This window comes from Electrona antarctica (assembly GCF_951216825.1).
Source record: "Electrona antarctica genome assembly, chromosome: 20".
Classification (NCBI taxonomy): Eukaryota; Metazoa; Chordata; class Actinopteri; order Myctophiformes; family Myctophidae; genus Electrona; species Electrona antarctica.
The window spans coordinates 38,989,598-39,011,680 of NC_136801.1; the positions used below are offsets into that span (position 1 = coordinate 38,989,598).

The 22,083-nt window shown below is 40.5% G+C and overlaps 2 protein-coding genes and 1 long non-coding RNA gene across 3 annotated transcripts in view; 2 read left to right on the forward strand and 1 right to left on the reverse strand.

Moving 5' to 3' along the window:
- The window catches only part of reck (reversion-inducing-cysteine-rich protein with kazal motifs), a 223,380-nt gene that overhangs the window by 138,947 nt on the left and 62,350 nt on the right, over positions 1-22,083 (reverse strand). The window contains exons 4-5 of the mRNA XM_079489964.1: positions 17,825-17,861; positions 466-551 (exon numbers count right to left, since the gene is read on the reverse strand). Of these exons, the coding sequence (XP_079346090.1) occupies positions 466-551; positions 17,825-17,861 (123 nt within the window). The remainder of the gene's footprint in view (positions 1-465; positions 552-17,824; positions 17,862-22,083) is intronic.
- On the forward strand, positions 3,321-6,599 carry LOC306913354 (uncharacterized protein). The gene is made up of 3 exons (XM_079489955.1): positions 3,321-3,424; positions 3,983-4,296; positions 4,562-6,599. The coding sequence occupies exons 2-3, from the start codon at positions 4,227-4,229 to the stop codon at positions 5,896-5,898; spliced, it is 1,407 nt and encodes a 468-aa protein (XP_079346081.1). The 5' UTR covers positions 3,321-3,424; positions 3,983-4,226; the 3' UTR covers positions 5,899-6,599.
- Positions 10,308-13,178, forward strand: LOC306913369. The gene is made up of 3 exons (XR_013788520.1): positions 10,308-10,441; positions 11,000-11,321; positions 11,588-13,178. It is a non-coding gene; the product is annotated as an uncharacterized lncRNA (long non-coding RNA).

A 22,083-nucleotide genomic window follows, 5' to 3' on the forward strand; every position in this document is an offset into this window, starting at 1 on the left:
CTCTCTCTCTGTCTGTCTCTCATTAGCAGGCAACAGTGCAGCACTATCTCTCTCTTTCTGTTTCTGGCACAACAGCTCCACTTTTGCCCCTACTGCTAGTCATAGTCACACACATAGGGCAGTATTATGCGTTTCTTAAGTACCAGGTCTTATTACTTAACTTAAGACCTGGAGGCGTGATCAATGCCATTTGGCCACTCAGAATAGCCAAACAGCATTGACCACGCCTCCAGGTCTTAAGTTAAGTCATAAGACCTGGTACTTAAGACATGCATAATAGCTGCCCATAGTCACATAGTCACATAGGTTAACACGGAGTCACATAGGTTAACACGGACATTGCTGTTCCTTGGTGTGGTTGCACCACTCAAAAAAGAAAGAAAGTAGAACAAAATAAAAGATAACATGTCGTTAAAATGTTGATTTGACAGCGGGAGCATGTCAGGATGCAGTGAGCGTTGTCACCTGTTTGCACTCCCTGCGGCATTCTGCTGAGATGGCCAGCTCACAGCAGCCTAGCCCCACCCATCCGTCTGACTTCCTGGACACTCCTGGGGGGGGGAATCAAACAACCTTGGTGAAAGTGTGTAAGGCAGGGTTCCCCAATTAATTTTCCTCAAGGGCCATATTTTGACTATAGGGTACCAGGGCTGGTACCCTACGCGCAAAAAAGTGGGGGTTTTATTTTTTCATTCATTAATTAAGCTTAGAAGAGATGTGGAACATTGTTGGAGAAGCGACTGCGGCAACCACACTTTGCATTTTTTCAAAATTGCGACCTTTCTAGTTTATAATTGGAATCCTGAAAAGTATCGTGTTATTTATTTTTGTGTGCATTTAGTTATAGGTTACTTATATGTTAACTTCATGAACTTAAATGCAAATACATCAAATACATTCAAAAAGACAATAGAATCGTAATACTAGCCATTGAGCTACTAATACAGACTGAAGTAGGCCTAATTAAAGTGGCTCATGTTTGCATGGTTGGAATTGTATAACAGCTGAAATCAAAAATATATCAATATTCAGATATTAACCTGCGGGCCGATTAAGGTTGGTGAGGGGTGCGTTAAAACGACCTGTCTTCTAAAGAAAAACAACAAAAAAAGTGTTGTAACCTGCCGTTTTTTTCTTCTTTCTAATTATTTGTTCGGCCCAAAAAATTGTGTTTGTTGTCATGATTTGTCACGACTCGAGTTGGCTTTGTCCGCGGCGTAAACGTCTTTAAATAAATACTTTCTGAAATGTCTATGAGGAAAATGAACGGAGAATCATTTCCTGGTCCAGGGTAGGGGGCGGGACTGCGACGCTCTATTTCCAAATGCTTTCATCATACAGTCTGGAGCCACGGAAGAGCTGTCATCAGAACATATAAAGCGGAAGCGTTTCGTCTTTCGCTCAAATTGATCTGTCGCGCAAATTTATTTATCCAAATATAAATAGAAATCATCTAAGCATATATAGCTTGTTGCTTAGCAGAAAAGGAAATACAAAAATAAGCTCTAAAGATATTTTAAAATATATTTTCGTGAACGGAAATGGCAGCTTCCTTACTCAGATTTCGGGAGCTGTAGTTCCAGACTCTATACTATAGAGTCTGGGGTGTCAAACTCATTTTGGGGCAAGGGCCACATTGCGCGAAAGGTCACTTGATGAGGGCCGCGGCCAGTTGCAGCTCACGTGGGTTGACTTACACTCCTTGATACTTGGCTTTGTTTTCTAGATTGTTTATTGTATTACAGTTGTAGGCTACAAGACGTTTGGTATGAGAGGTGGAAAAAAGACCCAATAAACCACTCGAAAATAGTTAAAAATGCAATCATTATTTTATCAAAAATATCCAAAATGGCAAATTGACATGTAGCCTTCATGAAATCAGACACTTTGCATCTATTTGCTTTGACTATCGTGTGTAAGTAGACTATATTCCTCACTTGGTAAGGGAAATGAAACTCTACTCAGTCTACTGAGCTGTAACAACTATGGTTAGCCTCTCCATGTCCTGCTGTATCAGAGTGTGAGGAGAGTAATCCACAACAACTCAACTAGTAGTTGAATAGAATGTTAACGAGCCCATCAGTGACAACATTCCGCACCTGGGCAGAGACAAAGCCGTCTACAGCAGGGCCATTAGCGGGGCAGGTGGGGGAGGGGGAGTAGCACCGTTGTTTCCTTTTTGAAAATCATCTCGAGGGCCGCATTGGACCTCTCCCTGGGCCGCATGCGGCCCACGGATCACCAGTTTGACACCTATATAGTATATAGCATTCGGAGATTGTGGAATAGTTGTCTGGCTACGCGAGACTAGTCGATGGGTGGCTCTTCCAAGAGAGCCACCTAGTACTGTACACTACCAAACCACCACGGTCAAACACGTAGCAAAGTCAGTCACTAATAATAATCTTGTAGATCCGTGGCTTCATTCCCTCAGAGCAACACAACCTGAACAATGACTTAAAGACTTAAAGTTGTCCATGGTTTACACAAATACAGTTGTTGCTGTTATTGTGTCTCTGTTGTTAATAACAATGTAATGATGGATATAGGATATATAATTATTATACAGATAATGACTTATCCTGATTTATCCCGACTTCTCCTGATCATGAGTTCATAATGCCTTGACACATGTTTCTGCACACAGGCCTACACATTGGGATTTCACTGTAAATATAGATAAGTGATTAAATGAGAACAATAGAGCACAATTTGCTACGAGACTTTGAGGATTTGACAATATACTCATTTGTTGTTAGGCCGTACCAGTCCTGTACAGAAACCCCACCACTGTCTTCTAAAGTCGAAACTAATTGAACTTACATTGCAACTTAATCAAATAAAAATATAAAAGTACAGGGTGTGCGGTAGTATACTTGTTTGTACTTGTACTTGTTTGTACTTGTGTACTATTTATGAAGTCTGTTTGCAATACTTTAGGGGTGGGTGGCAGTTTGTGTTTTGAAAACAATAGTTTTGGAAAACTGTTTTTCTTGTTGTTTCTTCACCAGAGCTGGTTCTATGTCACTGAAATAATATGGAGCAATCATATAATAATGCCTCTGCTGCATGCAGTAACACTTCATTAATATCCACTTATTCAATATTATTAGACTGTACATATATTATCCAGATAGTCAGTTACTCCATATTGGATATAGATATTCATATATTAAATATGAAGCTTACAAAGCAATCTCACAGATAGTAGTTCCTGTTGAGTCAAAACTCAGAAATGGACAAAATCTGGTCAGCATGACATCTCACACCTCAGAAACTACATCTCCCAGAATGCAGCAGCAAGATGGCTGCTCATTACCTGATTAGGAGCACCTTAAAAGGAATGGAGCTTCAGTCATTCAAACAAACACCAGATGCAAACAGCAAAGACAACTCTTGGGTTCTACCTCCAAAGACGCCAATGGTCGGTGATATTGTATTGTTTTATTTACTTATGTATGTACTGTTTGATGTGGTTAAATATGGCTAATTGTGTTTAGTAGCTTCAACTGCTTCAGTCTGAAGTGGGGAAGGAACACATTAACTTGCTTGAGAGTTGGATTTCATTTATGTTTAATAGTATCTCTTTACAAAATAAGACCAAGTTAGAAATTATTAAGAATTTAAAAGACTACTAAAATATGGACAATTCATGTTAAAGGTTTAAAATGCCTTGTTCAATTAGAGCTGATCTACAAGCTTAAGTTCAGCTATTTTCTTTAACTACTTATTCAATTTAAAATGCTAGATGTTTAAAGGTGAAGTAATTTGAAATGTTTAAAATGTTGACTTTAATAAGTTAATTTAAAAGACATTTAATTTAGGCATTCATTGTTTAAGAACACTAATTGTTTAAAGACATTTGATTATTTAAGAATATTTAATGTTTAAAATCAAGAATGGTTAAAAATAACCTGTTGGTTTGAAAGGATTATCATTTGTTGTTTGGCAATGTTGTTCTTTTGTTTCTTTGTGTTCGAAGGTTTTCAACCTAACTGAAATGACCAGCCAATCACCAATGAAGCCAACACTGAGCGTAAAAGTTGGAAAATAAAAAATCATTGGATTGAGTTGGAAATTGGAGTTGCGTCCTTTGGAGTGGAACAGAGTTGAACTTTACAGTTCCACCTCAGGCTCTCTGGTATAAGAAGAGTTTGTAGTTGTCCGTTCAGGATATCAATACTTTCTGATCTCATCTGACTGTGGACTCCAGGCTTGAAGTGAAGATGGACTCTCTCAACGCCACCTCAAATGATTCTGCTCAACAGAGAGGACCCAATGATCACCAAGACCTCTGTAAGTTACTTACTGTGTCTATATGGATATACAGTATGCCATAAGGATGTTTTTTTTTTTTTTTTAATCTAGTCATTTGTTTGTTTTGATTTATTTTAGCATTGACTACCAGTTTTGTGTCTTTTCTAGAATATAAAACGATTGTGGAATCGAAATATAAATGGATGCTAAATTGATAATTGGGTACATTAACTCTACACTAGTTTTTGCTATTTTAAGTCCAGGAAGGCCTCTAAACATAATTTCCTTTTTCTTTCCAATTCAGTGTTGCATCAGTCTGACTTCCCTGTTCTACCAGAGGTGAATGAACAAAGAAGCTTGGCTAAGCAAAAATGCCACTGCTGTGATCAGTGTGGAAAACGCTTCCCTACAATGTCCAAACTTAAAACACACCAGATAATTCACACTGGAGAGAAACCCTATGGATGTGATCAGTGTGGACAACACTTCTCTCAAACATCCAGCCTCAAAAGCCACCAGAGAATTCACACTGGAGAGAAACCCTATGGATGTGATCATTGTGGACAACACTTCTCTGACAAGTCCAACCTGAAAAGCCACCAGAGAATTCACACTGGAGAGAAACCCTATGGATGTGATCAGTGTGGACAACACTTCCCTACAATGGGAAATCTTAAAACACACCAGAGGATTCACACTGGAGAAAAACCCTATGGATGTGATCAGTGTGGACAACACTTCTCTGACAAGTCCAACCTGAAAAGCCACCAGAGAATTCACACTGGAGAGAAACCCTATGGATGTGATCAGTGTGGACAACATTTCTCTGAAATATCCAGCCTTAAAAGCCACCAGAGAATTCACACAGGAGAGAAACCCTATGGATGTGATCAGTGTGGTCACCGCTTCTCTCAAATGACACACCTTAAACGCCACCAGAAAATTCACACTGGAGAGAAACCCTATGGATGTGATCAGTGTGGACAACACTTCCCTACAATGGGAAATCTTAAAACACACCAGAGGATTCACACTGGAGAAAAACCCTATGGATGTGATCAGTGTGGTCACCGCTTCTCTCAAATGACACACCTTAAACGCCACCAGAAAATTCACACTGGAGAGAAACCCTATGGATGTGATCAGTGTGGACAACATTTCTCTGAAATATCCAGCCTTAAAAGCCACCAGAGAATTCACACAGGAGAGAAACCCTATGGATGTGATCAGTGTGGTCACCGCTTCTCTGAAATGTCCAGCCTTAAAAGCCACCAGAGAATTCACACAGGAGAGAAACCCTATGGATGTGATCAGTGTGGACAACACTTCTCTCAAATGTCCAGCCTTAAAAGACACCATAGAATTCACACTGGAGAGAAACCATATGGATGTGATCAGTGTGGTCACCGCTTCTCTGAAATGTCCAGCCTTAAAAGCCACCAGAGAATTCACACAGGAGAGAAACCCTATGGATGTGATCAGTGTGGTCACCGCTTCTCTAAAATGTCCAGCCTTAAAAGCCACCAGAGAATTCACACAGGAGAGAAACCCTATGGATGTGATCAGTGTGGGCAACACTTCTCTCAAATGACACACCTTAAACGCCACCAGATAATTCACACTGGAGAGAAACCCAAATGATCGTGATGTGTGTGGAAAAGCCTTTGGTGTATATATATTTTTTGTGACCATACAGCTGTATATATAGATCGATTTTGTTTAACTTGTTAATGGATTTTCTTATTGGACATTTTTCAAGACATTTTAAATTAGACACGTTGTCTGTGACAGGGAAGAAATGAGTGCACATAATCACATTTTGTACATACATGTGTTGTAAGTATGGATGAAAAAAAACGTGTTACAAAATACATATTGTGTACGTTCTTATATATTATGGCGACAGCCATTGGTCAAATATATGAAAGGGGTATTTCACAGTTTGGGGCCATTTTAACAGAAGTCCATATACAAGCTTCCCATTGTATTTTCAAACACCATTTTAACCATGTTAGATTCATTGAACATATCCTGACGAAGACCCGAAGGGGTCGAAACGTTGTATCCTGTTCTCCATGAAATAAAAATGTTTAGCTCAAGGCCGGTGTGCGAACTACATCTCCTTTCATCAGATTAAGTAAACACCCGTATTCTGGTAACTGATTGTCATGTTTGCGGGTGAGTGATTTGTATTACTTTAAATTCATTTTTTGGTACAATACTTTTTCTACTTGATGAGGCTCTTTTTATTTCCTTTTTTTAATATTTTTTATTTTATGTTTGACATTGCACTTTGACATCACAAGATGTATTCTCTCTCGTTCCTACTCGGATCATGTTCTCAAATGGCCAATTATCTGGTTACCATTTCAGATTTGTCTCCATTCCAACTGAGAGAGAGAAATTAGCACACATTTATGAATATAGGCCTAATGTATTTTATAGTGATATGTGGTAAGCACATGTGAGCATTTTTTAAATTAAAACCTGTGAACGAAATATTGTGTCATAAGTTCTTAAATTCACAGTACTTCTCTTCATAGTACTGGTCCATAGTTTAACAAAAGATATCCCTTACAAGTTACCACACCTTTAACATTTCACAAAGGATAATAAGTTCGGTGTGATAGACCTATTTCAGTAGTTCTGTTGAAACTCAGAGTCAAAGAGGTGTAAAATGGTCTCAGTTCATCCATAATGTGATCATTAACAGGTGATCTGTCCAATGCCAGACAACCAGTGACCATTAACACGTTTAATCTCTGTATTTGAATACATTGTCTACAGTGAATGAATCATCAGCCATCATCATTTAGCCTGTTTACATTTTAACCTGGGGAAAGAATGTGGGGTTTGTTAATTTTTTAGCATTTGAATAAACATTGAATAAAAGTGCAGTCATCACAACCCTATTGAAACTAATTCCACACACCTGAGTGCTCCTCATTCCCTCAGAGCAACACAACCTGAACAATGACTTAAAGACTTAAAGTTGGCCATGGTTTACAGTACACAAATGCAGTTGTTGCTGTTATTGTGTCTCTGTTGTTAATAACAATGTAATGATGGATATAGGATATATAATTATTATACAGATAATGACTTATCCTGATTTATCCCGACTTATCCTGATCATGAGTCAATAATGCCTTGACACATGTTTCTGCACACAGGCCTACACATTGGGATTTCACTGTAAATATAGATAAGTGATTAAATGAGAACAATAGAGCACAATTTGCAACGAGACTTTGAGGATTTGACAATATACTCATTTGTTGTTAGGCCTTGGCCAGTCCTGTTCAGAAACCCCACCACTGTCTTCTAAAGTCGAAACTAATTGAACTTACATTGCAACTTAATCAAATAAAAATATAAAAGTACAGGGTGTGCGGTAGTATACTTGTTTGTACTTGTGTACTATTTATGAAGTCTGTTTGCAATACTTTAGGGGTGGGTGGCAGTTTGTGTTTTGAAAACAATAGTTTTGGAAAACTGTTTTTCTTGTTGTTTCTTCACCAGAGCTGGTTCTATGTTACTGAAATAATATGGAGCAATCATATAATAATGCCTCTGCTGCATGCAGTAACACTTCATTAATATCCACTTATTCAATATTATTAGACTGTACATATATTATCCAGATAGTCAGATACTCCATATTGGATATAGATATTCATATATTAAATATGAAGCTTACAAAGCAATCTCACAGTTAGCAGTTTATTTCTAGAATGTTGCATAGAGCATGACCTGGGGGAGGAGTCAGAGAGGGGTGGAGCACATGCAGCAGTTTGTTATGATTGGTGGCTGATGATTCTATTGTTACACTCTTTGGCCAATCAGCACCAAGCAGATAGTAGTTCCACCTCAGGCTCTCTAGTATAAAAAGAGCTTGTAGTTGTCCGTTCAGGATATCAATACTTTCTGATCTCATCTGACTGTGGACTCCAGGCTTGAAGTGAAGATGGACTCTCTCAACGCCACCTCAAATGATTCTGCTCAACAGAGAGGACCCAATGATCACCAAGACCTCTGTAAGTTACTTACTGTGTCTATATGGATATACAGCATGCCATAAGGATGTTTTTTTTTAATCTAGTAATTTGTTTGTTTTGATTTATTTTAGCATTGACTACCAGTTTTGTGTCTTTTCTAGAATATAAAACGATTGTGGAATCGAAATATAAATGGATGCGAAATTGATAATTGGGTACATTAACTCTACACTAGTTTTTGCTATTTTAAGTCCAGGAAGGCCTCTAAACAACATTTCCTTTTTCTTTCCAATTCAGTGTTGCATCAGTCTGGCTTCCCTGTTCTACCAGAGGTGAATGAACAAAGAAGCTTGGCTAAGCAAAAATGTCACTGCTGTGATCAGTGTGGAAAACGCTTCCCTACAATGTCCAGACTTAAAACACACCAGAGAATTCACACCGGAGAAAAACCCTATGGTTGTGATCTGTGTGGACAACACAGACGCTCAAATGTCAAGCCTTAAAACACACCAGACATTGTGTTTAAAAAAAGAAAACAGGCCTTTCCTCCTTCATATTACTGTTGATCAATTGTATTATTATCACATTTCACATTATGCAAGCATAATAATGATCTTAGTGAAGTAGGTATGGAGACATGGAAAGACTTCTGTCCAGCACACGTATTTGTATATAGGCCTTATTTATTTTATAGTGATATGTGTGGTGAGCAGTTTTTAAATTAAAACCTGTGAAAGAAATATTGTGATATACTGTAGAAACCATGGGCCTTCTTCTCTTCATGTTACTGGTCAATTATATTATTAACACATCTCACATTGTGAAATAGTAATAATTATGTTAGTGAAATGGGTATGGAGACGTGGGAAGATCTCTGTTACTGAACAAACAATATAGCAATGATTAGTAGAGCTATTTTAACAAAAGATATCCCTTACAAGTTACCGCACCTTTAACATTTCACAAAGGATAATAATAATAAGTTCGGTGTGATAGACCTATTTCTGTAGTTCTGTTGAAACTCAGAGTCAAAGAGGTGTAAAATGGTCTCAGTTCATCCATAATGTGATCATTAACAGGTGATCTGTCCAATCGGTCCGACACGTTAAAATTACCACCGCTGAAGTGCCCTTGAACAAGGCATTGAACCACTACGATGAAAGGTTCTATGAGCAGGGCCTGGCTGGAAACAAGTTATTGAGCTTAGCCCAGATACCCTGGGTAAATATAGTAATCATTTCATTTCATTTCATTTCTGCACACAGGCCTACACATTGGGATTTCACTGTAAATATAGATAAGTGATTCAATGAGAACAATAGAGCACAATTTGCTACGAGACTTTGAGGATTTGACAATATACTCATTTGTTGTTAGGCCTTGACCAGTCCTGTACAGAAACCACACCACTGTCTTCTAAAGTCGAAACTAATTGAACTTACATTGCAACTTAATAAAATAAAAAATATAAAAGTACAGGGTGTGCGGTATTATACTTGTTTGTACTTGTACTTGTTTGTACTTGTGTACTATTTATGAAGTCTGTTTGCAATACTTTAGGGGGTGGGTGGCAGTTTGTGTTTTGAAAACAATAATTTTGGAAAACTGTTTTTCTTGTTGTTTCTTCACCAGAGCTGGTTCTATGTTACTGAAATAATATGGAGCAATCATATAATAATGCCTCTGCTGCATGCAGTAACACTTCATTAATATCCACTTATTCAATATTATTAGACTGTACATATATTATCCAGATAGTCAGATACTCCATATTGGATATAGATATTCATATATTAAATATGAAGCTTACAAAGCAATCTCACAGTTAGCAGTTTATTTCTAGAATGTTGCATAGAGCATGACCTGGGGGAGGAGTCAGAGAGGGGTGGAGCACATGCAGCAGTTTGTTATGATTGGTGGCTGATGATTCTATTGTTACACACTTTGGCCAATCAGCACCAAGCAGATAGTAGTTCCTGTTGAGTCAAAACTCAGAAATGGACAAAATCTGGTCAGCATGACATCTCACACCTCAGAAACTACATCTCCCAGAATGCAGCAGCAAGATGGCTGCTCGTTACCTGATTAGGAGCACCTTAAAAGGAATGGAGCTTCAGTCATTCAAACAAACACCAGATGCAAACAGCAAAGACAACTCTTGGGTTCTACCGCCAAAGACGCCAATGGTCGGTGATATTGTATTGTTTTATTTACTTATGTATGTACTGTTTGATGTGGTTAAATATGGCTAATTGTGTTTAGTAGCTTCAACTGCTTCAGTCTGAAGTGGGGAAGGAACACATTAACTTGCTTGAGAGTTGGATTTAATTTATGTTTAATAGTATCTCTTTACAAAATAAGACCAAGTTAGAAATGATTAAGAATTTAAAAGACTACTAAAATATGGACAATTCATGTTAAAGGTTTAAAATGCCTTGTTCAATTAGAGCTGATCTACAAGCTTAAGTTCAGCTATTTTCTTTAACTACTTATTCAATTTAAAATGCTAGATGTTTAAAGGTGAAGTAATTTGAAATGTTTAAAATGTTGACTTTAATAAGTTAATTTAAAAGACATTTAATTTAGGCATTCATTGTTTAAGAACACTAATTGTTTAAAGACATTTGATTATTTAAGAATATTTAATGTTTAAAATCAAGAATGGTTAAAAATAACCTGTTGGTTTGAAAGGATTATCATTTGTTGTTTGGCAATGTTGTTCTTTTGTTTCTTTGTGTTCGAAGGTTTTCAACCTAACTGAAATGACCAGCCAATCACCAATGAAGCCAACACTGAGCGTAAAAGTTAGAAAATAAAAAATCATTGGATTGAGTTGGAAATTGGAGTTGCGTCCTTGTATGTCCTTTGGAGTGGGACAGAGTTGAACTTTACAGTTCCACCTCAGGCTCTCTGGTATAAGAAGAGTTTGTAGTTGTCCGTTCAGGATATCAATATTCTGATCTCATCTGACTGTGGACTCCAGGCTTGAAGTGAAGATGGACTCTCTCAACCCCACCTCAAATGATTCTGCTCAACAGGGAGGACCCAATGATCACCAAGACCTCTGTAAGTTACTTACTGTGTCTATATGGATATACAGTATGCCATAAGGATGTTTTTTTTTTTTTTTTTAATCTAGTCATTTGTTTGTTTTTATTTATTTTAGCATTGACTACCAGTTTTGTGTCTTTTCTAGAATATAAAACGATTGTGGAATCGAAATATAAATGGATGCTAAATTGATAATTGGGTACATGAACTCTACACTAGTTTTTGCTATTTTAAGTCCAGGAAGGCCTCTAAACATAATTTCCTTTTTCTTTCCAATTCAGTGTTGCATCAGTCTGACTTCCCTGTTCTACCAGAGGTGAATGAACAAAGAAGCTTGGCTAAGCAAAAATGCCACTGCTGTGATCAGTGTGGAAAACGCTTCCCTACAATGTCCAAACTTAAAACACACCAGAGAATTCACACTGGAGAGAAACCCTATGGATGTGATCAGTGTGGACAACACTTCTCTCAAACGTCCAGCCTTAAAAGCCACCAGAGAATTCACACTGGAGAGAAACCCTATGGATGTGATCATTGTGGACAACACTTCTCTGACAAGTCCAACCTGAAAAGCCACCAGAGTATTCATACTGGAGAGAAACCCTATGGATGTGATCAGTGTGGAAAACGCTTCCCTACAATGTCCAAACTTAAAAAACACCAGAGAATTCACACTGGAGAGAAACCCTATGGATGTGATCATTGTGGACAACACTTCTCTGACAAGTCCAACCTGAAAAGCCACCAGAGTATTCATACTGGAGAGAAACCCTATGGATGTGATCAGTGTGGAAAACGCTTCCCTACAATGTCCAAACTTAAAAAACACCAGAGAATTCACACTGGAGAGAAACCCTATGGATGTGATCAGTGTGGAAAACACTTCTCTCAAATAGCACACCTTAAAAGCCACCAGAGAATTCACACCGGAGAGAAACCCTATGGATGTGATCAGTGTGGCCGCCACTTCTCTCAGTTGTCCGACCTTTAAAAACACCAGAGAATTCACACTGGAGAGAAACCCTATGGATGTGATCAGTGTGGACAACACTTCTCTCAAATGGCACACCTTAAACAACACCAGAGAATTCACACTGGAGAGAAACCCTATGGATGTGATCAGTGTGGACAACACTTCTCTCAAATGTCCAGCCTTAAAAGCCACAAGAAAATTCACACTGGAGAGAAACCATATGGATGGGATCAGTGTGGACAACACTTCTCTGACAAGTCTAACCTGAAAAGGCACCAGAGAATCATACTGGAGAGAAACCCTATGGATGTGATCAGTGTGGACAACACTTCTCTGAAATGTCCAGCCTTAAAAGCCACCAGAGAATTCACACAGGTGAGAAACCCTATGGATGTGATCAGTGTGGTCACCGCTTCTCTCAAATGACACACCTTAAAAGCCACCAGAGAATTCACACTGGAGAGAAACCCAAATGATCATGATGTGTGTGGAAAAGCCATACAGCTGTATATATAGATCGATTTTGTTTAACTTGTTAATGGGTTTTCTTATTGGACATTTTTCAAGACATTTTAAATTAGACACATTGTCTGTGACAGGGAAGAAATTAGTGCACATAATCACTTTTTTTACATGTGTTGTAAGTATGGATGAAAACGTGTTACAAAATACATATTGTGTATGTTCTTATATATTATGGCTACAGCCATTGGTCAAATATATGAAAGGGGTATTTCACAGTTTGGGGCCATTTTAACATAAGTCCATATACAAGCTTCCCATTGTATTTTCAAACACCATTTTAAGCATGTTAGATTCATTGAACATATCCTGACGAAGACCCGAAGGGGTCGAAATGTTGTATCCTCTTCGCCATGAAATAAAAATGTTTAGCTCAAGGCCGGTGTGCGAACTACATCTCCTTTCATCAGATGAATTAAACACCCGTATTCTGGTGACTGATTGTCAATGTTTGCGGGTGAGTGATTTTTATTACTTTAAATTCTTTTTTTGGTACAATACTTTTTCTACTTGATGAGGCTCTTTTTATTTCCTTTTTTTATCACAAGATGTATTCTCTCTTTCCTACTCAGATCATGTTCTCAAATGGCCAATTATCTGGTTACCATTTCAGATTTGTCTCCATTCCAACTGAGAGAGAAATTAGCACACGTTTATGAATATAGGCCTAATGTATTTTATAGTGATATATGTGGTGTGGTCTCGTGGATATATAGTCCATAGCCATATTTGCAATATTCTGTCAATAATTACACTATTTTGGTCACGGTGCTAAGATGATCATGGTTGGTGAGAGACATGTCTCCAACATGTCTCTGAGAGCAATCACCTTGGAGGTTCTCAGTGAAGTACCCTGGGGCTAGGCATTGTTCTAAACTGTCTGAAGCTGTCTGAGATGTAGGAGACAACATTAGTATTCTTTTGTCTCAAAGAAACCTTCAAGGATGTTTGTGAGAGACAGCTATCTCTCTGCCAAACGCTGTATGTAAATCTTAACCACACCTATAATTCAACTCTGTCTATGTAAAAGTACTATCTCATCTCATGTTGTAAATGAAAGGGTTCAGTCAGTCATGGAGCTCCTGCTCAGGGCCCACGGCGAAGCTCTCTCTGTCTTTGGTTTGAATAAAATGGTCAACTCTGGGATCTCAGTTCACCTCTCTGCCTGTTCTTCATCTGATGTGTTGACTACAGTTTGCTTTTCAGTCTAGGGAGTTCATTTCTCTCTAGTTTAGTATAGTTTGTTAGTTGTGTGTGTGAAAATACACGACAGTGGTAAGCACATGTGAGCATTTTTTAAATTAAAACCTGTGAACGAAATATTGTGTCATAAGTTCTTAAATTCATAGTACTTCTCTTCATAGTACTGGTCAATTTTATTATTAACACATTTCACACTATGAAATAGTAATAATTATGTTAGTGAAATGGGTATGGAGACGTGGGAAGACCTCTGTTACTGCACAAACAATAAAGCAATGATTAGTAGAGCTATTTTAACAAAACATATCCCTTACACACGTTAAAGCACCTTTAACATTTTACAAAGGATAATAATAAATTCTGTGTGATAAGCCTATTTCTGTAGTTCTGTTGAAACTCAACAGAACTACTGAGTCAAAGAGGTGTAAAATGGTCATCCATAATGTGATCATTAACAGGTGATCTGTCCAATTCCAGACAACCAGTGACCATTAACACGTTTAATCTCTGCATTTGAATATAGTCTATAGTGGATGAATCAGCCATCATCATTTAGCCTGTTTACATTTTAACCTGGGGAAAGAATGTGTGCTTTGTTCATTATTTAGCATTTGAAAAAACAATGAATGAATGAATAAAAGTGCAGTCACCTATTGAAACTAATCCCACACACCTGAGTGCTCCTCATTCCCTCAGAGCAACACAACCTGAACAATGACTTAAAGTTGTCCAGGTTTCCCAGGTTTACACAATACAGTTGTTGCTGTTATTGTGTCTCTGTTGTTAATAACAATGTAATGATGGATATAGGATATCATTATTATACGGATAATGACTTATCCTGTCTGTGACAGGGAAGAAATGAGTGCACATAATCACATTTTGTGTACAAGGATGAAAAAACTCAGTTTTCTACAGGTACTTCTGGTCTGCTTTGAGGCAGGATTCCAGAGAAGAAGGGAAGATATAACCTCATTGTCAGCTCTGTAGCAGTGGCCGGCAAACTGTGTTCTTCTGGATCGGACTAGTGAATTAATACGGGGAAGGTTGCCGTATATTAGATTAGTCGATGGGTAGTGTCACGTTACCAGACTGTTGACTCTCGCGATAGAGCGTCGCAGTCCCGTCCCCTACCATGGACCAGGAAATGAATCCCAATGCATGTTTCCCATTGAGCTACTAATACAGACTGAAGTAGGCCTAATTAAAGTGGCTCATGTTTGCATGGTTGGAATTGTATAACAGCTGAAATCAAAAATATATCAATATTCAGATATTAACCTGCGGGCCACTGATTAAGGTTGGTGAGGGGTGCGTTAAAACGACCGGATAAAGGTTGGTGAGGGGTGCGTTAAAACGACCGGATTAAGGTTGGTGAGGGGTGCGTTAAAACGACCGGATAAAGGTTGGTGAGGGGTGCGTTAAAACGACCGGATTAAGGTTGTTGAGGGGTGCGTTAAAACGACCGGATTAAGGTTGGTGAGGGGTGCGTTAAAACGACCGGATTAAGGTTGGTGAGGGGTGCGTTAAAACGACCAGATTAAGGTTGGTGAGGAGTGCGTTAAGACGACCGGATTAAGGTTGGTGAGGGGTGCCTTAAAACGACCGGATTAAGGTTGGTGAGGGGTGCCTTAAAACGACCGGATTAAGGTTGGTGAGGGGTGCCTTAAAACGACCGGATTAAGGTTGGTGAGGGGTGCGTTAAAACGACCGGATTAAGGTTGGTGAGGGGTGCGTTAAAACGACCGGATTAAGGTTGGTGAGGGGTGCGTTAAAACGACCGGATTAAGGTTGGTGAGGAGTGCGTTAAGACGACCGGATTAAGGCTGGTGAGGGGTGCGTTAAAACGACCGGATTAAGGTTGGTGAGGGGTGCGTTAAGACGACCGGATTAAGGTTGATGAGAGGTGCGTTAAGGGTTGGGAGAGAGGGTTAAGGTTAGGTTTAGGTGTGCTGCCCCGTGGGAGGTTAGGGTTAAGGTGAGGGATTGAGATAGGTTGTAGGACTAATGACTGGTCTAACCAATGACTAGTGTAAACTAAGTACTGCACCCGTATGCACTAGATCATGCTTTAAAGGAGTGGAGGGGTTTCAGTATATACACAGACAGACCGAGCCACGTAGACCAGATCATACGGTCCGACCAGACCCTCCCCATGCAGCACATCTGGATGCCGTTAGCGCGCTGACAGGTGGATTTAGCCCCGCTTTATAGTAGGCCTGCAGATAGCGGAGGTTAGAGCAGACTCTTTGAAGCTCCGCGCGGCCGGGGCTGAGAGAGACAGTTTACAAAGGGCCCGCAACCTCCCCCAGGTGGGTGGGTGGGTGGGTGGGGGGGCACCATTTACGTATATAGCACTTCCACTGCTGCACATTCCTCTCCTTTGAGGTACAGTACGGACCTCTCCGGGTTAACGACGGGGGTTAATTTGGCGGAATCAAAGCAAGGTGCGCTGCTGCACTGCCACTTTACCCAAAATATGGACACCAACAGGGACTATTATAATGTCCAAATGCTGAGAATAGAGCGAACCAAACCCAATAACTGAACCTTTTTTTTCTCCAGTAGTGTAAAGTACATTTACTTAAGTACTGTATACCTAAGTACAATTTTGAGGTACTTTTACAAAATTTCAGTACTTTAATTTCTATACTGCACTAAATTTCAGAGGCAAATATAGTACTTTTTCCTCCACTACAATTATTTGGTAACGTTAGTTACTATAGTTGCTTTGTAGATTTTGATTATTAAACATACATTGAGCACTTCAGCCTGTGTAAGCCTACATTTCGACCATTTGAAAATAGCTGATCTGCAACGCATGCCTTCCCGCTATTTTCAAAAGATCTTTAGACATAATAGTCCAACAGAAATGGAGAAAAGGACGGTAGTGTGTTCTGTACACCCCTCGCTCGGCACCAACGAAAGAGTCACGGGACGACTCGAAACTGGATGGATATACAGTATGTATCTGCTCATGAATTGGGTTTTCAATTTTCACACCTCTTTTCAAGTGTGTTTTTTGGATCATGTCTTACGCAACTTCCCATATAGAGGGTATCCGTGTGACATCATCATACCTGGAAGTTATGCGGGAACGCCCACTGAGTGTCAAAAAACGACTTTCTGGCCATTCACGCAAACAGAAAAGTCCTGTCTGATTGTATTAAACAATGTTAAACTCACCACATTGCAGCTGTACAAAAAGCTTGAATTATCCTCTTTCTATCTGCAAAGTTTTTGTTTCATAAAAATCCAGAAACGTTTCTGTCAAGAAATGCCCTGCATTTGATTATGTTTCTAAGTGTCAGAGTTTGGAAGTGCTTGTTTTCAATAACACAACATTTTGCTGCCTCCTGCATTATGTGACATTTAGAAACAGGTGGTACGCAGGGCGGTTGAGTGATTTCCAACGAGCGCTTCCAAACTCCAAAACTCCATGCTGCTCAATGTTTTGCCACTCAGTCTAGATGAGGGGGGCGTGTCCTGATGGGAAAATAATGCATGTGCATACTCTCTATACAGGCCACGTCCATTTCACCTTCAGGTTAATATGGGAATACTGATATATTAATGATATCAGCTGTTACAATTCCAAACATGACTCGCTTCAATTACTTCAGTCTATATTAGTAGCTTAATGACTACTATTAAAATTGTATCGTCCTTTTCATGTCCAAAATATTTGTAACTAAAGGCATTTGAAATTAAATAAAAATTTAACTTTTCAGGATTATAATTAAAACAGCAAAAGAAATAGCAGATCTACAAGCTCAAAACGCGTCGCACCTACAGTATAGTATAGTGTTTGTGGACTTACCGGGCAGCGTTGAGTTGATGCACGTCCACAGCTCATTCTGCAAAGACAGGAGAACACAGGACACGTTATAAACACGTTGTACATCTCATACAAGTTGACTCATTACATTGTCGGTTCCACAATAGCGTGAAAATAGCTGATCTACAAGCTCACGGCGCCTGAGCTTGTGCTATTTTCGCAATATTTGCCTATTTGTCATTGTTATTTGAATATTTTTTTTATTTGAGTACTGTACTGCAGGGGTTCTCAACCCGTGGGTCGCGACCCCTCGGGGGGTCGCCAAATTATTTTAGGGGGTCCCCAAATTATTTTCAAAAAATAGCAGACCTACAAGCTTGTAGATCTGCTATTTTTCAATAGCTAAATTATAACAATGCTTAAAACCCCAAAAGGGGTTCCCGCCCAAAATGGTTTAAGGTTATTGTAGCAGTCAATTTATATTGGGGGTCGGGAGGGGGCGGGGCGGGGGTCCCGAGACATTGCCAAAGCATTTCCGGGGGTCCCCGGCCAAAAACGTTGAGAACCCCTGCTGTACTGTACTGTCACTGTACTGTACTGGCACACCTGAAATCACCATATATACAGTTAATATGTGCGTGTGTGTTTGTGTGTGTGTTAGGTTGCGCACAGGTGGTGAAAAACAACCATGCTCATGTGAGCACGGAAAGATTGGTTGAGAACCACTGTTGTATCACCCTGGGCAAGACCTACGCTGAAAAGACTATCAGCGGAAGTTGCGGGATTTTAGCGGAAGTATTGCCCAAGGAAATGACGCTGATGCTTTACAAATCAGTTTACATTCTCCGCGAATGAAACAAGTGTTGTGATTGGTCGGGAAAATATCGTATCCGGGGGAAATACATCTGACTGATGTTCCGGAGGATACATCCACCCGATAGCTTCTCTGCCTTACGTTGTGACCAGGCTCTTCTTTTCGCAGAAAAGTAAGCCTGGGACCGAGGCTACTGTTGTATAGAGTTGAGGCTACCGCATCACATTGCCACACGTGAGCTTGTAGATCGCTATTTGTCGTATGACGGTATATACTGTAAAGTTTGTGTATGGGAAAAGTGGTATGAAAATAATATTTATCGGCCGAACTCAAACATACTGTAATGTTATTCCGGAAAGATCTTAAACGAGGTTAAACAAGGTAATTATTTTTCAATTCATATGTTCTGTGCAAAAAAGCAACAAAATGCCAATCGTAGATCCGCAATTGTTCCACTAGCATTTTGTCCGGAATGTCGTCCCTGACTATATACCCCCCTAGCACAACAATAACAAGCTGCAACTAAACGCCAAAACTAATACAAACCAAATGAAAACCAAGCCTTATCACAAAATAAAAAACTAAACCAACAAACCCACGCTTTAACAACTAATAAAAACAAACTGACAAAATGAACTGACACTGCAAATTAACTTGACATTAAAATGAACTGACATTGAAAACACTGAGTCAAAACGGATACAAATAACACAAAAAACAAAAGCAAAATCGGGAGGGGCGGTGTGTGTGTGTGTGGGGGGGGGGGGGGGTGGTGACAGTGTACCTTCGGTACAAACAGATAAACTGAACATGAGCTAGAAACGCGAGTTGTGTGCGTGTGTGTGTGTGTGTGCGTGTGTGCGTGTGCATGGATGCGCCTGGCTTGCAGGGCACTCTCACAAGCCAGTGAGATCTCCCAGCCACAGAACATTGTGTGTGTGTGTGTGTGTGTGTGTGTGTGTGTGTGTGTGTGTGTGTGTGTGTGTGTGTGTGTGTGTGTGTGTGTGTGTGTGTGTGTGTGTGTGTGTGTGTGTGTGTGTGTGTGTGTGTGTGTGCGTGGAAAATAAAAGCACAGTGGTGAGAAGAACCAGGGTCAACATGACACCAGCACCTTCCCACAAGCACCTTCCCACCCAGAACCTTCCCACCCAGAATCTTCCCACCCAGAACCTTCCCACCCAGAACCTTCCCACCCAGCAGCACCTTCCCACCCAGCACCTTCCCACCCAGCACCTTCCCACCCAGCACCTTCCCACCCCTTCCCACCCACCAGCACCTTCCCACCCAGCAGCACCTTCCCACCCCTTCCCACCCACCAGCACCTTCCCACCCACCAGCACCTTCCCACCCAGCAGCACCTTCCCACCCCTTCCCACCCACCAGCACCTTCCCACCCAGCACCTTCCCACCCCTTCCCACCCACCAGCACCTTCCCACCCAGCAGCACCTGACAACCTTGATGTGGCCAACTACTTGAATATCTTCTTTACAAACATAGCAACAACTCTGGTTAACAAACTGCCCTCCCACTCTGGGCTCTTTGGTGTAGAGCACATTACAACCTTCTACAGAAACCTAGGCGTTTGTAAAGACGATTTTAAACTAGTTATGGTAACAACTGATGAGGTAATTAAGAAACTGAGTGCCCTCCAACCCCACAAGGCCACAGGCCATGACAACATTCCCTCCAAATTTCTCAGAGACTCAGCCATCTCTATAGCTCCAATCATCACCCACATAGTAAACCTCTCCATCAAACAGGGACAGGTCCCCCAAGATTTCAAACTGGCCAAAGTAACCCCCTTGCACAAGAAAGGGAGTAAATTAGACCCCGGCAACTACCGCCCTATTTCTATTCTTAGTTCCATCTCGAAAGTGATGGAAAAAATAGTCTATGAACAGGTTGAAAAGTATCTTGCCACTAATAAATTATTGTACGAGTTCCAATCTGGCTTCAGAGCATCCCACTCCACTGACACATGCCTTCTCTATTTGAGCGACCACATCAAACAAGAGGTGGACGCTGGCAAATACTGCGGCATGGTCATGCTGGACCTCCAAAAGGCTTTTGACACCGTGAACCACTCCATACTGGTTAACAAGCTAAAAGCAATTGGTTTCGATAGCACATCAGTGAGCTGGATGCAATCCTACCTGGAGGGGAGAGAACAGATGGTGGAAGTGAACGGAACACTGTCCCCCCCCCTCCCAGTGAGCTGTGGCGTTCCACAAGGAAGCATACTAGGGCCTCTACTGTTCCTAATATATGTAAACGACATGACTTCAGCTTGTAACTGCAACTTGTTCCTGTTCGCAGATGACTCAGCACTGCTGGTCTCGGACAGGGACAAACTGCAGGTTGAAAATGCCCTCAGCTCTGAACTCGGTAGAATCTGCACCTGGCTCGCTGATAACAAACTATCTTTACACCTGGGAAAAACTGAATCCATTCTCTTTGGCTCTATTAGTAATCTCAGCAAGGCAAATGGCTTCTTGGTTAGAGTGGGTGACAATGTTATCACACGTAAAGATGAAATTACCTACCTAGGTTCCATCCTGGAGGCTAATCTTTCCGGTGATAAAATGGCCACCAACGTAGTCAAAAAAGTCAACCATAGAACAAGATTCCTCTAGGATCTCCTCACTGGTCAACAAAAACACCTTGAAGACCTTAACAGGAGCCCTTGTACAGGGTTTCTTTGACTATGCATGCACCTCCTGGTACCACAGCACCTCAAAGGCCCTTAAAACCAGGCTCCAGACTTCCCAAAACAAACTGGTCAGGCTCCTACTTGATCTAGCCCCCCGAACCCACCTAACCCCTGCCCACTTCGACAGGCTGGAATGGCTTAGGGTCGACGACAGAGTACAGCATCTTGCAATGGGTCTGGTCCACAAGATTCGATACACCACCAAGATACCCATGTACCCGTCTAGATACTTCCTTAATGTTAACGAAGTCCACACCCACAACACCAGAGGGAGTGCAACGAACCATGTACAACCCAGATTCGGCACAAACAAGGGACTAAATTCTTTTCGCTTCAAAACCGCTCTCAAAGGGCACCTACGGATGGCTGCAATTCGAAACTGGCCCCCGTAAAATCTGAATCCCCCCCCCCCCCGCCCCCCCTTTTTTTCCCCTCACTGTATATATTTATTTTCCCTTTTTACCTCCTTTATGATGAATTCCTGTTCTGTCTATAGAAGTGTCTATTTGTACGTCTCTAAATGTTTTGATGATTTGAACATGGTGGACCCTATTGGAAACAAGTGTAATGCTTAATTGGGTCGTCCACTCACAGTTAACAGCCTTTGTATTGAGTTTGTGCTTGAAATGTACTGTAATTCTGCAAACGTTAATAAATTCTTCAATCAATCAATCAAAACCTTCCCACCCAGCACCTTCCCACCCAGCAGCACCTTCCCACCCAGCACCTTCCCACCCAGAAGCACCTTCCCACCCAGCACCTTCCCACCCAGCAGC

Excerpts from the sequence above, each read along its gene's own strand:
- LOC306913354 (XM_079489955.1), top strand. The coding sequence starts at position 4,227 with ATGGACTCTCTCAACGCCACCTCAAATGATTCTGCTCAACAGAGAGGA. Across the intron at positions 4,297-4,561 it reads CAATGATCACCAAGACCTCT|TGTTGCATCAGTCTGACTTC; the intron begins GTAAGTTACTTA and ends TTTCCAATTCAG.